General features: G+C 43.3%; 2 protein-coding genes across 3 annotated transcripts in view; one reads left to right on the forward strand and one right to left on the reverse strand.

Annotated features, from left to right (window-relative positions):
- LOC146685236 (protein NDRG3-like) overlaps nucleotides 1-3329 on the forward strand; it is a 23646-nt gene extending 20317 nt beyond the window's left edge. Inside the window, exons 16-17 of one of the 2 annotated variants that reach the window (XM_085444461.1) lie at nucleotides 347-385; nucleotides 1311-3329. In XM_085444461.1, coding sequence (XP_085300587.1) covers nucleotides 347-385; nucleotides 1311-1471 — 200 coding nt within the window. In that variant the 3' untranslated portion in view covers nucleotides 1472-3329. The remainder of the gene's footprint in view (nucleotides 1-346; nucleotides 386-1310) is intronic. The other variant, XM_085444460.1, reaches the window with a different exon arrangement.
- rfc2 (replication factor C (activator 1) 2) lies at nucleotides 1936-12018 on the reverse strand. Its single transcript, XM_085444462.1, has 6 exons — nucleotides 11604-12018; nucleotides 9682-9787; nucleotides 9508-9609; nucleotides 8141-8399; nucleotides 7798-8058; nucleotides 1936-4064 (listed from the first exon to the last, which is right to left on the reverse strand). The coding sequence occupies exons 1-6, from the start codon at nucleotides 11833-11835 to the stop codon at nucleotides 3954-3956; spliced, it is 1071 nt and encodes a 356-aa protein (XP_085300588.1). The 5' UTR covers nucleotides 11836-12018; the 3' UTR covers nucleotides 1936-3953.
- Between the last annotated feature and the right edge of the window lie 5500 nt (nucleotides 12019-17518).

The following is a 17518-nucleotide window of genomic DNA, read 5'->3' on the forward strand; positions in this document are numbered from 1 at the left end:
AGCACGTTTACAGGTCTTGGCTAGCTGCACACGCCCACAGTGGTTGTGCGTTACGTTTGTAGACATTTCCTCCTGCAGGACTAACGCAGCGTGTGGTGCCCTCACACTCGTGTCTTTGTCTGTTTGTCCGTCTGTAGCTCAGCTTCACTAGATTTTCTGTGTAAGTAACAGTTTGCACAGCATGACCTGCCTTAGGATTTGTTGTAAACACACACACCTGATGTGTGTGTGTGTGTGTGTGTGTGTGTGTGTGTGTGTGTGTGATATTAAACTACAGCATGTTGGTTTCTCACCCTGCCCTCCTTCCTCTCTGTTCCTGTTTCTCTCTGTTGTTCTTTTCCTCCAGTCCCTCATGTTGCTTTACACCACATCAGCAGCCAATCAGGTATCAGGATTCCAACCAGAATCTGAACCCCTCTCGTCCTCTCCATCGTCCTCCCCCTCATATGTGTGTGCATGCTGTCGATCAGCTGATCACGCTGACGTTTTTCTTCCTTTGCAGTGAGCGACCAGCAGGCTGCGCTGCATGCCAGCACATCTCTCTGTTCACACTGTCGGCTCTCGGGCTCGACTCTGAGCTGCTGCTCGTGTCTGAAAGGCTGAAAACACTGTGACATGAGAAAGCTATGAGGCCGAGAACACACCTGTCCCACCGCAGGAATCCAACACTTCCTGTGAACTCTTCTGCTTTGTTTCCACTGCTGTACAAACCTCAGCACTTCAGAAACATGCTGCACAAAACGAAGTACCTCTGAAAGTGTCACTTTTAACACAGTTTAATCATAACACCGGGACACTCAGAGAAGAGACAGAGCAGGACAATCATGACTCAGTCAGATGGATCTGTGTTCGCTTAAGTCGAAGTGAGTTTTCTCACATGAACAGAGGGCTGGAGAGTTGGTCAGGATGTGTTGCAGGTGATAGTCTGCACCTGAACCATTCGCGGGGCTTGTGTTTAGATGAGGGAGCGTGCAGAGGGAGCCCACACACTGGACCATTAGCTTCGAGTCGTGTCCTCCTGAAAAGTAGTCATCCGTCCGGACAATGAGAGCAGTGGAGTGAAAGCAGAACACGTGGACTTCCTGTTGTGCAGAAGGCCTGAGTGTTACAGCGGCTTCTCTTCGTCTGTGTGTAAAGTGAGCGTCACGCATGACAGGACAAAGCTTCAGTGTGAACAGACTGTCATCAGATTTGAATCCAGCGGCTCGGCTCACCGCGGACGATTCAAATCAGCCTCCGCTCATACATTCGCTGGCTCCGCCCTCTGTTACTCTGTCACTAACGCGTTTTCATCTGTGTCGCCCCCTCAGTGCCCACGGCGGGGATGACCCGGCTGGTTCGCTCCAGGACTCACTCGGCCTCCAGCGTGGGCTCCACAGACGGCGTCCGGAGCCGCAGCACCACCAACGAGGGCGCCAACTGCGCCGAGCCTGACAACACTGCAGTACACACCGTTGAAATGACTGCATAGGACTGTTCCCGTTTCCTCTGTGTACCTGCAGTTCTCTCGTCCAATCAGATCCTTCCTTTCTTTTAGTTGTAAATGTTTTTCCTGAAAATAGAAAGCCCTCAAAAGCTTCACTTCCAGCTGCCTGTTCTCTAAAGTTGTTCCCTGTGAGTTTAGGGTTCGTTGAATGATGTCATAAACATTTCGGTGTTAGCTGCCGCCATGTTGGCTCCTTTTTCCTGTGCTCTGTAGGCGTTACTGCACACAGGTCAGTCGGTTTGTATGTATACACAGCTGTTGTGTTCCTTCACTGCTCCTTTCTCACTCCTGATTTCTTCTTTTAGTCATTACTCTTATATAATCAATATTTTGTTTATCTTTGCTGGTAGTGTTGGTTGATATGAAGCTCGTTTCTTAAATGAACCCTTCTTTGGTGCCCATTACAAAGTGGATGTGCTTCCGACCCAGATGTATTTTTGTAATCGCACTGACAGAAGATCTGTGACGCGAGTTTGACCTGGTTTAACGACAAAAAACGGCATCGCGAGCTGCGGTTCCCTAAATGGTTCCCTCGGTGTTTGTGAGCGTGCACCATGAAGCCGGGTCCTCGTACAGCTCAGTAAACACATTAAAACATGAAGGTCAGTGGGACTGAACTTTGAGCTGGTTTCGTCCGATGCTGTTTTGCTGATGTTTAAACGGGATTTTCTGTGGCCGTACAATTTGTTTTGCCTGAGCTTCAAGTGTAAAAACAACTTAGAGATTTTTTTCCAGATAATTTAGCGAAACATCCTGAAGTCTGCCTGTTACCTCCACAGTCTCCTCTTTCCCATCTCTGAAGCTCGGTTCATTCGGCCCGTCCACAGCATGCTCCTTGTAGAGTGTTGGCATGCAAACTGTGCCGTGGTGTCAGTGTAGTGAGTAATGAGATGTTGTTCAGCTGTAAACTTGCTGCTCTCCATCTGAAACAAACCAAACCTCAGATGAGGATTCTCTAGGCTGAAGCTGGCAGCAGGGGGCGCTGGAGGTGGTCGTAGTTGCTGCAGAAATCTTGGAGCATTTCTTGGATTCTGGTTATTTGTAGGAATTGTTTTTTGGGAAAAAATGTTAATGAAAACTTTCACCACAAGGTGGCGGTGTTTTACCAGAAAGCTGTGATGACTGTGAAAGAAACACTACTGTACAGATGTTAACGCTGATTCACGGCTCCATCTAGTGGATCAAAGTGGTATTACGTGATAGTACAGCTCAGCCTTGTTTCAGCATTGGCTGAGATCTCTGCAGTACGTAGATGTTGTAGACATGAGATGGGAGCTGCTGTCAGTTTTCTCACTGCATAATAAAAGTGTCACACTTGACAGAAGGCGTTTCTACTGGAAACAAACAGCTGATGTGTAAAAGAAACAGAATGAACCAGGGTTTTTTCACCCACTGAGAAGCTGCTTTTCTCCTACAGTTGACAGCAGGCTGTTTGGCTTTCTTGGAAATGTCCTGCAGCTTTCAAGGAACATTTTCTTGGAACGTGATGGAAAATACAGCCGAGGCCAAAGGGTGACCTTGGTCATGGTGTTGCTGCCCCCTGCTGGACGATTCAGCAGGAAACGAACGCCAGTGTTTGTCAGCAGCTTTTCATGTCGACTCTTATGAAACATTCAGGTTTGGCGGGGACAGCAGGGTCGACCCATAAACTGTTCACTTCCTTTCTTCTCTATATTCTGACTGTGGTTCTGTCCTTGTTGTATTTATTACACTCATTTGTGTATTATTACTTTGGAAATTTCTACTGAAGCTTTGGTAGCAGTTCTGTTACAGAGAAGTTTGATTCACTGGATGTTCCACGATGTAAACACGGTTTGTAATGAAATAAAACTCGTTATCCAGAGACATGGTCGAGGCCGAGCGTCTCAGCTTTTCTTTAGTGGCTAAAAATACTCACATTCAGATTCTACTGGAAATAAATCAGCTGTTCAATGAAGCTGAGTGGCACGTCCATAGTGGGACGTGGTCCAGAATAGTCCCACAGCGAGAGAGATTCTGATTCAAGTAGGGGTCTTTTGTGGGCTTTCTATGTCCTCTGTGGTTCAATCACGTTTTATTTAACAGCACCAAATCACAACAGTCACCTCAAGGTGCTTTATATTGTAAGGTAGACCCTACAGGTTCAAATAAGTATCAGTGATATCTCATGTTTACCTTCACAACAGTCTCACCTTTATTTTCTCAAAGATCTCAAAGCATACAGAACACTTCTGCTGGTCAGCAACAAATATTTTTAACAGCTTTTGAGGTTTGAATTTAAAACTTTTTTCACAGCTAAAAAAACCCCCAGAAAGCAGCAGAAGACAAAATCTGACCGATGAACATCTAATCCAATGATGCAGCTTTAAGTTTCTTTACATTATTTTGCAGGAATGCGTGATGTGCTGTTACAGTCTTGACTCTGTCAGCAGTGAACAAGTCTGATACTGAGCGGGCAGCTTCGACGCGCTCGGCGGGTCGCTGGGGTTTAGCTGGCAGCGGCGGGCGCCGTCTTGCTGCAGAGCCGTGCGAGCAGACCAGCCATCTGCAGCAGGGAGTTCACGCCTTCAGCTATCCGCATGTGGGTGTAGCCGATCTCCTGCAACAGAGAAACATTGAGATGGGACGAATCTGCGTGTAGAGTCGTTGTTAAAGGAACAGCTGAAACCTTTAGGAAGCGTGAAACTGCACGCCTGCTCGACTCAGACGGTCAGAAATGAGACAGAGTTTAAATGAAGTTACCTTTGAGTATAGTAACGGAAGAATCAGTCACAATACTCAGATTACCAACAGTTTTTACTTCAGTCACACATCTGACCTGGTAAAGTTGGTTTCTATTTTAATAACTTCAGATGTTTCCCACAAAAAATATAAAAGCAACTCAAAGTAGCCTGAAAGTACACCAAGAGTATCCCAGTGAAATTAAAATGTACAAAGATCCGTGAGCTCTGAAGCCAAGACTTGCTTCAAGAAATTATTTAGAATAAAAAGTAAACACAGGGATTTCTACAAAGCAGATTTCAACACTTGAGCTCCTCCGGCTCAGACTGAGCAGCAGCTTGAAGCTGCTGCAGTGCTCGACCGAAACGACGCCATAAAGTGCTCACGGGTTTCTGCCTAGAGACGAGCTGATGAGTGGGACTGATGGATGCAGACGGTCGGTCATGGTGAAGCCGTTTCACTCCTCGATCTGTTCCCGTCCTCACCTCAGAACAGGACAACATAAATAAATCATGGAAGCTGGAATGAGTTTCCGGGGAAGGAGGTGGCTGTGGAGAGGAAAGTCTGGATATCTCAGCTCTGACATTTGCCCTCAGGAACACGATCCAGGTAAAAATCAGTGTTTGGGTGCCTGAGCTCAGAAAGTTCAGGAAAATTCCCACTACGAAAACCTAAAACATCCAGATCTGTAACAGCAGCGGGGAGGGCGTCTGTCAGCCTGTCCTGTGGTGCTACCAGAGCAGTCCATCAATGGTGTTCAGCACTTTGTTTAAGCTTTCCTTAAATCAGTAGCCATCAGTAGAACTGCTCCTCAGTTATTATTCATATTTCCTGAGCGCTCAGATGTACACAAGTGGCCACCGTCCGCCCAAGGCAGCAACCCAGCAGACAGCAGCATCGTCCTTCCTGTTTCTCTGCGTGACAGGAAGCTGAAAAGGAAAGCAGATGACAGCTGCTCGAACCAGCACAGTTGACAGTAATTTAAATTTAGAAAACAAACAGCGGTACGTGAGCCCAGTGAGAGTAAACAGGCGTTCAACTGCTCTACCGGAGCACTGAGTAATCACATCCTGCATGGGCGTGGCTTAGCAGCCGCTGACTTATGCCTGGGTGCCGCTCACAGTCACAGTCTGACAAAGATTTGCATATTACAAGTCAGCCTTGCAAAGAGAAGCAGCTCTGAGTCCCGTCCCCTAGTTAACAGAAAACCTCCAGAGTGTGTGAACAGTGCTGACAGTCCCCCGCGGGTGACTCCTCCATCCATCCAGTCAGCAGGGGATTTCCCCGTCAGGTGACTCAGGAGGGAAATTCAGTCACATCTGGTGCTCTAACAGGGATCTTTGTACAGCAGCGTGAGACTTTACTTCCTGTTCTGTTGCGGAAGAAACCTTTGGTTGAAAGTTGGTTTCAGTTCATTGCCTACAGTGCTTAAAAATAAGAAATAAGCAGAAGCCTCAAGAACCTGAAACACAAACGTCAGAGGAGGAAGAAAAAGCAATGAGTGAGGCGTTTCCTCTGAGTGAGCGTGGGTAAACAGAAAAACATGACCTCACCGTCAGATGCACACTAATAAATCTGACCTCTGCTACTATTCTGAGCAAAGGGCTCAGACCCTGATCACATGATCTCACAGACCCGCTGGGCACGTTTGCATGTAAAAGTTCTCAGATGTATGCTGATCCTCATCTGTGCAGGACCTTCCAGAATCTGGAGTTCCACTCTGAAGTTAACAAGGAGCTGGTGCAGTGAATTAGTAACTGACACGCGAGTACCTCGCAGAGTCCTGAGCAACCTGCTGACGCTCCACGATGAACGTGATGAAATAAAGGAACTCAACTGTAAAAGATTTCAGTGATTTAACGTGAGCGTTTAAGTGAAAGCTGAGTCAGAAGTTACACCAAAAGAGGAAGCGGCCACAGAAGGACGCGCTCAGGGTCAGCAGCAGCATCTGTTCCACGCGGCAGGATTTCACCGTATCCAAGTAACATTAGGGTTAACTCTCGGGTTTCTGTACTCCGAAGGTGGTTCACTTCCTAATGGGGTAAATCGCCATGGCAACTTATACTGCAGACCAACAGGTATGAAATTATCGTCTACTGACCAATCAATTCTCCAGAAAAAGACTGTCATCACTCCTGGACGATTCTCTGCTGGGAGAGCAGGAGCGTCTGAGGAATTTGTGTTTGCCTGATCACTAACAAATGTTTACTTCTTTTTTTCCTGTTCGCAGCACAATCAGACACTTTTCTGTTAGCATTAACATCTGAGGTTGTGTCCAAATTCATGGGCTGCATCCTCCTGAGGACCCGGCCTTCTCTGTCTACGTGGGCCGGGTCCTCAGAAGGTCGGGTAGGCCGGAAATAAACAGATGTGAAATGGGACGGTCTCGCCTTCAGATTTGTGTCACCGCTGACTCAGTGGAGTTTAATGAACTCTGCCGTCTGCTCCTTGCTATCTAAAAATATAACAGGACACTGGCGTAAATTCTTGACTGTCTCGGTCAAGAATGTGGTGTATAAATGTAGTTCTACCTGCTCGCCCCCCGATGTCTCACACTTCTGTTTAATCAGTTTTCTGGTTGACGTTATTCAGCTGTGTGAAAACTAACTTTAATCTCAGCCAAACAGATTTACTCACGAATAAAACACTGAAAAAGCCAAACAGTAACATTTGTAGGTTGTCTAAGTGACTTATATATCACGTTTAACCTGAGTAGCGAAAGACAGCGATGATCTGAACATGATGTGCCGGAGTTGTGCCGTTCTCGACGACTTCAGTGACCCTCGAGCTCCCGACTAGCAATCGAGCTGGTGGGTAACAGACGACTCCGAAAACATCGAAGCACTTTTGCAAATATGCGATATCTTGATAAACCGAGCAGATATTTGATGTTTACACAGCTACTTTCTCGCCTGAAAATATGTTAAAAGTTTATTTTGTGACCCAGAAAGAATAATAAGAGTAATTTTAATTTTAGTAGCGGCCGCCATTGTTGAAAACTGGAATTGGCTGGGCCGCGCTATGAATTCTGGGATATGGTGGGCCACGAAGGACACACCCAACCCATCCTTCAAATTCGGGGAAAAGGAGGACGCATTCGTCGGCTGCATTCGGAGGAGTCGACGAATTTGGACAGCCTTCGGCGCGTCGCTGTGACGTAATCGGTCTACGAATGCGGCCTCAGGAGGACGCAGCCCATGAATTTGGACACGCCCTGATACTAAAACAGAACAACTACACTCTCAACTCATATCTTGTACAAACACTATATTTGAATTCGGTTTATATATTTAATCTCAAAAGTGCATCATGCTGTGACGGGAATGTCCTTGAATTACTGTGGTGATGTATAAGTGTAGTTCTACACTGACTGCTTACCTGCTCTTCCCCGATGTTTGGTAAATGAGTCCAGATAACGACGCCTGCCTACGAACTCACTTCTGAAAACACTAATGGCGGCGTACGAGTGAAGGGCTTTATTTATTTTTATAAACTGCTGATGCTGATATAAAAATCTGCCTTCACAGAGCAGCTGCCATGTGCTGGGACCACCAGAGGTTTACAAGTTGTCACGATCAGCTGATTTTTTTCGGCGCCGTTGATGAACTCACCTTGATGAACTCCAGCTTCAGGTACTCGGCCATCTGGTAGGTCTTACAGACCCTGAAGATGTTCCCGATGATGTCCACTGGAGAGTAGCCCAGCGCCCACAGCTGCTCCACGACTTTGTAGGCCTCGTCGATGTTCCCGTCCACGCAGTGTCCCAGCATGCTTTTCACCATCAGGGGGTGGGGCTCGTCGCACACCTTAAACACGTTCTCGCTGTTGATGTAGCCAAAGCCGGAGTGAGTGGACTGCAGGTTGTTCAGCGCCTGGAGAGAAAAGGCCAAAATAAGTTCAGAAAATCCATGTTCAACCTCTGGGATGAGCGCCTGACTAAGCTCCGCCCCTCACCTGTCTCATGTCTCCCTGCGCAGTGAAGATGATGGCTTCCAGTCCATCGTCGGACACTGAGAGGCGCTCTTTCTCCACCACTTCCTGCAGCCGGACGAGGATCTGGCCGTCGGTCAGTTTGGAGTAGCGCAGCACGGCGCAGCGGGACTGGATCGGCTCGATGATCTTATCGGAGGCGTTGCAGGCGAGAGCGAAGCGCGTCGTCTTCGAGTAGATCTCCATGATCCTCCTCAGTGCCTGCTGAGCTCCGTCTGTCATGCTGGGAGGATGGAAACGTCACAGAAACTGCTCTCAAATCAGCGTTCACGCCAGACTGACTATTTTACTGTCAAACAGCTTCGCCTACACCCCCACCTGCCCACCCACGGCCTGAGGTAACCCACGTCACTCAGGCCACTCACACACACAGACTCTATACTCGCATCAAGTCCTTTGCACTACTTATGTTTTTCTCCTATTTGTTGTTTATTACTGCACAGCGTGGAGCACCCATCATTTTTTTGTACATGTACAATGACAATAAAGGGCTATTCTATTCAATTCTATTCTATTCTTTACTGTCAAACAGCTGCTGCCGAGTCACATGTGATGGAGGGCAGGTGCAACTGAGCAGGTTGTCCGGCTGCATCTACGCATCAGTTACACCATGACTGATGTAAACTTTTTATTTTCATTCACAGCTTATATTAAGTTCACTCTGATAAAATGTAAAAAAGCCTAAATTTTTTTATGTTTTTTATTTATCATTCAATTATTAGTGTTGATATTATTCAAATATGTTAAAATGTTGTTTGTGCAAAATGTATATTATGACACAGAAGGAGCCGGTCCCCACTGTTATGGGACGATATCGATTTAATGTTTTTGATATCTCGGCGGACTAAAACCGATTTGTCCTACAGCAGCCACCGTAGCCAGGAGCACACCCTAGACTTGGAGGGATGAGAAAAGAACTCAGTTGACTGCAATCTACTCTACCTCTGATGAAGTGTGTGATGTCAGTAAAGTTTTACTTGCTTGTCTTTTTCACTCTGCACAAACGGACTTTACGACCGAAGGACCTCGGCTGAGAGATTTGTTGGTTTTTTGTGCTTTTTTAGAGAACAGTTGACTTTCGCCGTTGTGTGCAATGCAGTGCTACTGAAGCTTGACTCGTTCTGTGGCTTTCGTGGGAGCAAAGCATGTTTTCTGGAGCTTTCACAAAGACGGGGACCAAGAGACAAAAGCTCAGTGTGAACATGACCGACGAGGGCGCTGCCAGCAGATCTTTCTGCTGGCAGCGCCCTCGTACTTCATGTTACCTTGAAGTTTTAGCCGAAGTATTGGAATTTCCTTGTTTTTAAAAAGTCACTGCACGGCTTGCTTACCTGTCGGCTTCGTCCAGAATGATGATCTTGTGCCGTCCTTTGGGCAGTGTGACCTTCTGCTGAGCAAACATCTTGATCTTGTTCCTCACCACGTCGATGCCCCTGCAGATAAAAAGCTTACAGTCAACTCCCAGTCCACCAAACAACCAGAGGTCGTCCTGAGCGGCGCCTCACCTGTCGTTGGAGGCGTTCAGCTCCAGCACGGCGTCCTTCATCGAGGTTCCCAGCAGAGCGCGGGCCAAACACAAGATGCTGGTGGTCTTTCCAGTGCCGGGAGGACCTGAATAACAACATGCATGACTCAGCCAGTGTTTCCCAATTATCTGCCTGGTGGTAGGTGGTGATTATGCAGCACACATCTTTAATGACTTTAAAGCGTGAGAACACAATTCTTGGTTTTTTTTTTTAATTTTATTTTTTCTAATCCACACGGGTTCATATGTAGAAATATTCCCAGACTAATATTTGGTTAAATGTCCCTTAGCAAGCTGCACTTTGACCTGATCCTTTTAGTTGCCATCAACTAGCTTCTGTTATAACTGACTGGATATGTGACCGCTGTGGTGAATTGGTGAGTTTCCTGATACAGGCTTTATTAGCCTGTTGCACAGAAGAGTGACAGGAAAGCAGAAGGAGAGAGAGGGGAAGACAGGCAGCAAAGGGTTCGGATTCGAACCTGGGCCAGCCGTCCTCAGCCATACGGCATATGGTCACCTGCTCATCACTGTGAGCTACACTGGCGGCCCCACAACCAACTTTTAAGTGTAGTTCAAAATTCTCAGAGTTGCGATCAGACTTTTGGAAAGACTATTCCTTAATGTTATCCAAAACTACTTTTGATGTGTGTTTGGGATCACTGTCCTGTTGAAACGCACAACTGTGTCTTAGTTTCAACCATCTAATTGATTTGATTTGAGATCAAGCTGACTAATTGGGAGATTGTCATCCTCCTTCATCCTTTGTGGAATGTACCAGTACCACTGGCAGCAAAACAGTCCCAGAGCAGGATGCTGCCATTACTAACGGCTTGACAGTTGGTGCAGTGTTCTTGGGTTTTCAAGCATCATATTAACTCCTACAAATATACCTCCTTTCATCGAGTCCAAACAGCTCAATCTTTGTCTCCTCTGACCATGAAACGCTTCTCCAGAAGGCATTTGGCTTGTTCATCTGGGCAGCTGCAAATTTCAGGTGAGCTTGAAGGTGTTGATTTTGGATTATGGGCTTCTTCCTTGGTCGTCTTAGTTCACGGAGATGCAAAACTGGCTTCACTGTGGACTGTGACACTGGTGGTCCAGCAGTTTCCAGCTCATGGCAGTGTTGTGCCACGACAGGTCCTGAGTTGTTCCAGAACATCCTAACAAATTTCCTTGCACCTGAGGGGAAAAGTTTAGGTTTTCCTCCAGACACATCTCCAACCTTACAACCTCGAAACTGCAGTTGTTTACAAATTACTAAAAGACAACTCTCCAACTTGTGAATTTACAGTTGTCCTTGTTAGAACTACACCGGGCTCTGAACATTCATAAATCCAATGAATGCATATATATTTTTAATTTTTACGTTTATTAAAGATGTATGCTGTACAATCATTTCATCTTGGAAAAAGAAAAGGTCAAAGAAATGAAAACCCTGAATGACCCTGATAGTCATACCTCTGATGACTGGATGCACAGCTGTATTTGGGATCTAGTTTTTTAAGTTGTGTGTGACTGAGCTCAGTCAAAGAAAGCGTGATCTTGGTCTTTAAAGTAAACCGATGAGGAACATAACACCATGTGTCAGAGATCTGTAATGTTGCATTACATTTTGGTAAAATGATGGTCAAATGTCCACCATAAAGAAGTTGTGCTTCTCAACTCTGAAAATGTGCTTTTCCCCCCCCCCCCTGCAGGTACAAAAGTCATTTAGGAGTTTCTCAGCAGGTAATCAAACTTTTTGGTAACTTAGTTCTTCCTCGAAGTAGCTGTACTGTTTCTTCTCCTCCATACAGGCTTCCTGTAAATTAATCTCTAACCTAGCGGCAGCCTGGGGAGCACGTAACCCTTCCAACCCTGTGCATGAGAAGTCCTAACCGTGTAAAAGTCCTCACTGACCTGCAATGATTATGTTGGGGACGTTTCCCTCTCTGGCGAAGACCTCCAGCCTGCTCACCGTCTCCTCGTTTCCCACAATCTCGTTCAGCTTCAGCGGCCGGTATTTCTCCACCCACGGTAGCTCGTAAGCGCTCCCGGAGCCTTTAGACGAGGACTCTCCGGCCTCCGTGTCCGCCTTTTGTCCGCTTTCTGTGGGTTTCTGCTTACACTCAGTCTCCATCTCCACATCCATGATGTCTGTTTCTGCTCCCTGACAGCCCGCGAACGGAGGTTTCCCTCCCTGACAACAGCGCCACAGCAAACAAACTCCTCATTGGCTGAGTGTTTATGGGCGAAGGTCGTGATTGGCCAAGGAAAACCTCGCGATGTTTCACATTCACAACAGTATAAACACGAGATGTTAATAAAAAACAAAAAAAAACGTTTCACGTGAAAACGAATTTATTTACTCTTTCAACTACATGTAATCGTATTTTTATTTTTTTATTTTTTTTATTTTTTGGGGGGGTCTTTTCAAAATCCAATATGAATGATTTACTTTAAAAATGCAACGATTAGTCGATTATTTCAGAACAGAAACATACTGTTCACAACTTAAATAATCATTTTAGTAGCTTTAACTAAACATTTACTCATTCCTGCTCCTTTGTTATTGACATTTTAGGACCTTCTTGTCATGCTTGAAGTTTTTTTCCTTCTGTTTAAACAAAAATACATCAGTAATGCACATTTCTCACCGTTTTCTTGCTATTTTACATGAAGATTATTTACACGTTGTTTTCAGTGGCTGCACGTAGTTTTGAAATGGGTTGTATCCTTACACACAGGCACACTCATGCTCAGTATCAATTATTAGGTACACTGCAGTTTAAGTTGGTTCTAATGGGCCAAACGTGTTCCAGGAAAATTACACCAATACCACCACCATTATACCACCACCAGAAGTCTGAACTGTTGACACAAGGCTGGATCCACGTTGTTTATCCCAAATCCTGAGCCAACCGTCTGAAAAACAAATCAAGGCTCAGAGCACGTAACATTTTTCAGTCTCAGTTTCGTGTTATTAGCTGACAGTATTGGTCTTCTGCTGCTGTAACTCATCTGCTTCAAGGTGTTGTGTATTCAGAGATGTTCTTTTACATGCCTCGGTCGTAACTGGTTGTATGACTTGCTGCCTTCCTATCAGCTCTGACCAGTGTTGGGTAAGTTACTTTAAAATAGTAACTTAGTGACATTACTAGTTACTTCTCTCAAAAGTAACTCAGTTACTTCAAGTTACTCGTTACTTTCAAAGTAACTAGTTACTAGGGAAAGTAACTTTGGTTTTACTCAGACTTCTCTTGTTAATGTGTTGCTTCCATAACTTTGCCAGTCTTCTAGCTTGCTTACTTGCCACAGTGCACTGTGCCACCTACCAATAGAAAGGAAAAGATAATGTGCACATTTCCACGAGAGAAATCCCACGCCTGGACCGTCATTGACTGCTGCCATGATTCTAGCCTACGTCACAGCGTCATGTGCGCCTTTTACATCCAACACAAAAACTGCAGTCGTGGTGCTTTCGATTGTACTCAGAACTCGGAAATTCTGCCTTCTGAATAGGAAGATGTGGGTAACAGCAGACTGCAGATGAGCTGCATACAGGGCTGGACTGGGACAGAAAATTGGCCCGGGCATTTTGACTAGAGAGCGGCCCACCATTATAGGAAAAATCATAAAGCCTTTGAATGATAATAAACACTGTTGTGACAGTGATGTGCACTGTTCTGATGGTATATATGCATCAATCTATCAATCGTTTGTTGTAAGATTCAGATAATTATTTTTTAAAAGCGAGACATTTTAAATGAGAATAAGAAAGAAAAGTATTTCTTTGTGCCCCCCTCTCCCTGTTAATGCCCTACATGCCCCCTGGCAACACTTTGCTAGACCCGTCCCTGCACAGTTACCAGCTGTCAGCTGCTTAGAAAAGGATCCTGGTGTTATTTGTCTCTCAGAAACAGTTCATAACTTCCCTTCAACTCATTCATGTCACCTAAAAGGTAAACCTGTTTCTCCATCACCTGCTCAGCTCTGATGATTCAGTAAGGACATCTCCTGGTTTCATCTTCATGTTTCCCTCTCACCACATAACCAAACCATATCATGACCAGCAGCTTTACAGCTGTGGCTCCAGCAAACATCAGCTGATACTAGAAATTAATATTAAATACATTCTAACAACAGCTGATCAAGCTTAAACGTGCTGCTGTTGTTTAGCGGGACATCCGCTGGTTTCCTCTTTCGGCGCAAAGTGAGCGATAAACAAACAAGAGAGCTGATCAGCTGATCATTGATCAGTTTTCATGATTGAAGTAGAAACGGGAGAGGGAGGGGGGAGAATGAGAGAAGAAGAGGCAGCTGTGCAGCAAAGACACAGAGTAACTCCAGCTTTGTGCCTTTTCCATTGTAGCTGAATTACGGGACAAACTGTTCCTTTTCACCTCAATAAGAAACGTGTAATATTTCCTCTGAATACCAGACAGGACGGTTGGCAACTCTAATAACTTATGAACAAAATAAAGTTCAACATCATTAACATCATAGCACCACCCAGCTGTATAGAAACTCCGTCATGCTAGCTAGCACGCAGTACGGAAAAAGTCAGCATAACGAAAATAAACTCCACCTAAACTTGGTTTATATCTGACCCAGAGAGACTGCAGGTCATAACTTCTTACCTGAAGTTCAGTTCACACTCGGACCGGCGGCCGCCTCGGGTCTCTTTTCACTGGTGTCAAGCCAGCCTCCAATTCGAGACTTGCAGTCAAGCCAGCCTCCAGTTGATTTTACGTTCCCTGTGTATTCAAAGTATTACGGGAATGGATGTGGAAACCAGATTTCAAAATAAAAGCCAACTTCGAGTGAATTAACAGATATGTTAAGAACATAATAACATATAATTTAGGCTTTTTTTTTTTTTTTTAGAAACTCTAATGTTACATCTACATGACACAGCCTTGTACCCTAATTGTGCCCTGTCAAGGCCATCTTATTTTGGATTTCAAAGTAAAAGCCCTGTGACTCTTCATTTTTGAACTACTCTTTCAATGAATTCATAATGCTCTTAAAAGCAAAAGTCGTATTTCCAAATACTATTTGAACTTTGTATCAACACTTTCCAACCGCAGTCTTTTTCACAGTAATACCATATCAAATAAATTCTTTCTGATTTTGCTTTTCATAGTAATGGCCCTTTGAAATTGCCGATATTTGACTTAATCTCCTAACGATTCAAAATGCTCTAAAATGGAAAATTCCTGTTTCCACAGGATAATTCCACCTTAGATCAACAGTATACAACCCCACAGTGACACCATATCAATATCAAGTCATTCTGATTATGCCTTCCAAAATAAAAGACTTTTCAAATTGTCCATAATTGACCTAACTTTCAGTGATTTCAAAATGCTCTTAAATAGAATTTTGCTGTTTCCACAGGGTAATTCCACTTTAGATCAACAGTATACAACCTCACGATGTTACCATATCAATATCAAGTCATTCTGATTATGCCTTTCAAAAATAAAAGCCTTTTCAAATTGTCCATAATTGACCTAACTTTCAGTGATTTCAAAATGCTCTAAAATGAAAAATTCTTGTTTCCACAGGGTAATTCCACCTTAGATCAACAGTATACAACCTCACAGTGATACCATATCAATATCAAGTCATTCTGATTTTGCTTTCAAAAATTAAAGCCTTTTCAAATTGTCCATAATTGACCTACCTTTCAGTGATTTCAAAATGCTCTAAAATGGAAAATTCCTGTTTCCACAGGGTAATTCCACTTTAGATCAACAGTATACAACCTCACGATGTTACCATATCAATATCAAGACATTCTGATTTTGCTTTCAAAAATAAAAGCCCTTTCAAATTGTCCATAATTGACCTACCTTTCAGTGATTTCAAAATGCTCTAAAATGAAAAATTCCTGTTTCCACAGGGTAATTCCACCTTAGATCAACAGTATACAACCCCACAGTGACACCATATCAATATCAAGTCATTCTGATTATGCCTTCCAAAATAAAAGCCTTTTCAAATTGTCCATAGTTGACCTACCTTTCAGTGATTTCAAAATGCTCTAAAATGGAAAATTCCTGTTTCCACAGGGTAATTCCACTTTAGATCAACAGTATACAACCCCACGGTGATACCATATCAATATCAAGTCATTCTGATTTTGCTTTCAAAAATAAAAGCCTTTTCAAATTGTCCATAATTGACCTAACTTTCAGTGATTTCAAAATGCTCTAAAATGAAAAATTCTTGTTTCCACAGGGTAATTCCACTTTAGATCAACAGTATACAACCTCACAGTGATACCATATCAATATCAAGTCATTCTGATTTTGCTTTTCATAGTAATGGCCCTTTGAAATTGCCGATATTTGACTTAATCTTCTAACGATTCAAAATGCTCTAAAATGAAAAATTCTTGTTTCCACAGGGTAATTCCACCTTAGATCAACAGTATACAACCCCACAGTGACACCATATCAATATCAAGTCATTCTGATTATGCCTTCCAAAATAAAAGACTTTTCAAATTGTCCATAATTGACCTAACTTTCAGTGATTTCAAAATGCTCTTAAATAGAATTTTGCTGTTTCCACAGGGTAATTCCACTTTAGATCAACAGTATACAACCTCACGATGTTACCATATCAATATCAAGTCATTCTGATTATGCCTTTCAAAAATAAAAGCCTTTTCAAATTGTCCATAATTGACCTAACTTTCAGTGATTTCAAAATGCTCTAAAATGAAAAATTCTTGTTTCCACAGGGTAATTCCACCTTAGATCAACAGTATACAACCCCACAGTGACACCATATCAATATCAAGTCATTCTGATTATGCCTTCCAAATTAAAAGCCTTTTCAAATTGTCCATAATTGACCTAACTTTCAGTGATTTCAAAATGCTGTAAAATGGAAAATTCCTGTTTCCACAGGATAATTCCACTCTGTATTTACAGTATACAACCCCACAGTGACACCATATCAATATCAAGTCATTCTGATTATGCCTTCCAAAATAAAAGACTTTTCAAATTGTCCATAATTGACCTAACTTTCAGTGATTTCAAAATGCTCTTAAATAGAATTTTGCTGTTTCCACAGGGTAATTCCACTTTAGATCAACAGTATACAACCTCACAGTGATACCATATCAATATCAAGTCATTCTGATTATGCCTTCCAAAATAAAAGACTTTTCAAATTGCCAAGATACGACCTACTCTTTTAAAGATTTCAAAATGCTCTAAAAGTGAAAATTGCTGTTTCCACAGGATAATTTCACTTTAGGTCAACAGTATACAACCTCACGATGATACCATATCAATATCAAGTCATTCTGATTATGCCTTCCAAAATAAAAGACTTTTCAAATTGCCAAGATACGACCTACTCTTTTAAAGATTTCAAAATGCTCTAAAAGTGAAAATTGCTGTTTCAACACATATTGGGTTTTCATTTTGAAAAGCAAAATCAGACTCAATTGATTATGACAGAATTGAATCATAAAGATGATGTAAAAGGAAGCTGAAATTGCCACTAGGTTGTAATTGATAGTACGTTTATATTTTAAGTCTGTGGAAAGATGTCATGGTTGGTTTGCAAGCTGTTTTGTAATTTCTTTATTTAGAATGACATCTTTCCACAGACTTAAAATATAAACGTACTATCAATTACAACCTAGTGGCAATTTCAGCTTCCTTTTACATCATCTTTATGATTCAATTCTGTCATAATCAATTGAGTCTGATTTTGCTTTTCAAAATGAAAACCCAATATGTGTTGAAACAGCAATTTTCACTTTTAGAGCATTTTGAAATCTTTAAAAGAGTAGGTCGTATCTTGGC

This window comes from Copadichromis virginalis, linkage group LG20, assembly GCF_057382275.1.
Source record: "Copadichromis virginalis isolate Kocher_CV1m ecotype Utaka linkage group LG20, C_Virginalis_male_GT1.1, whole genome shotgun sequence".
Lineage (NCBI taxonomy): Eukaryota > Metazoa > Chordata > Actinopteri > Cichliformes > Cichlidae > Copadichromis > Copadichromis virginalis.

Bases quoted from the DNA above. Each gene is read 5' to 3' on its own strand.
- rfc2 (XM_085444462.1), bottom strand. From the start codon at position 11,835: ATGGATGTGGAGATGGAGACTGAGTGTAAGCAGAAACCCACAGAAAGC. The intron at 9,610-9,681 runs GTGAGGCGCCGC...TTTTATCTGCAG, and splicing joins CTGAACGCCTCCAACGACAG to GGGCATCGACGTGGTGAGGA. The intron at 8,059-8,140 runs GTGAGGGGCGGA...TTTTCTCTCCAG, and splicing joins CGCAGGGAGACATGAGACAG to GCGCTGAACAACCTGCAGTC.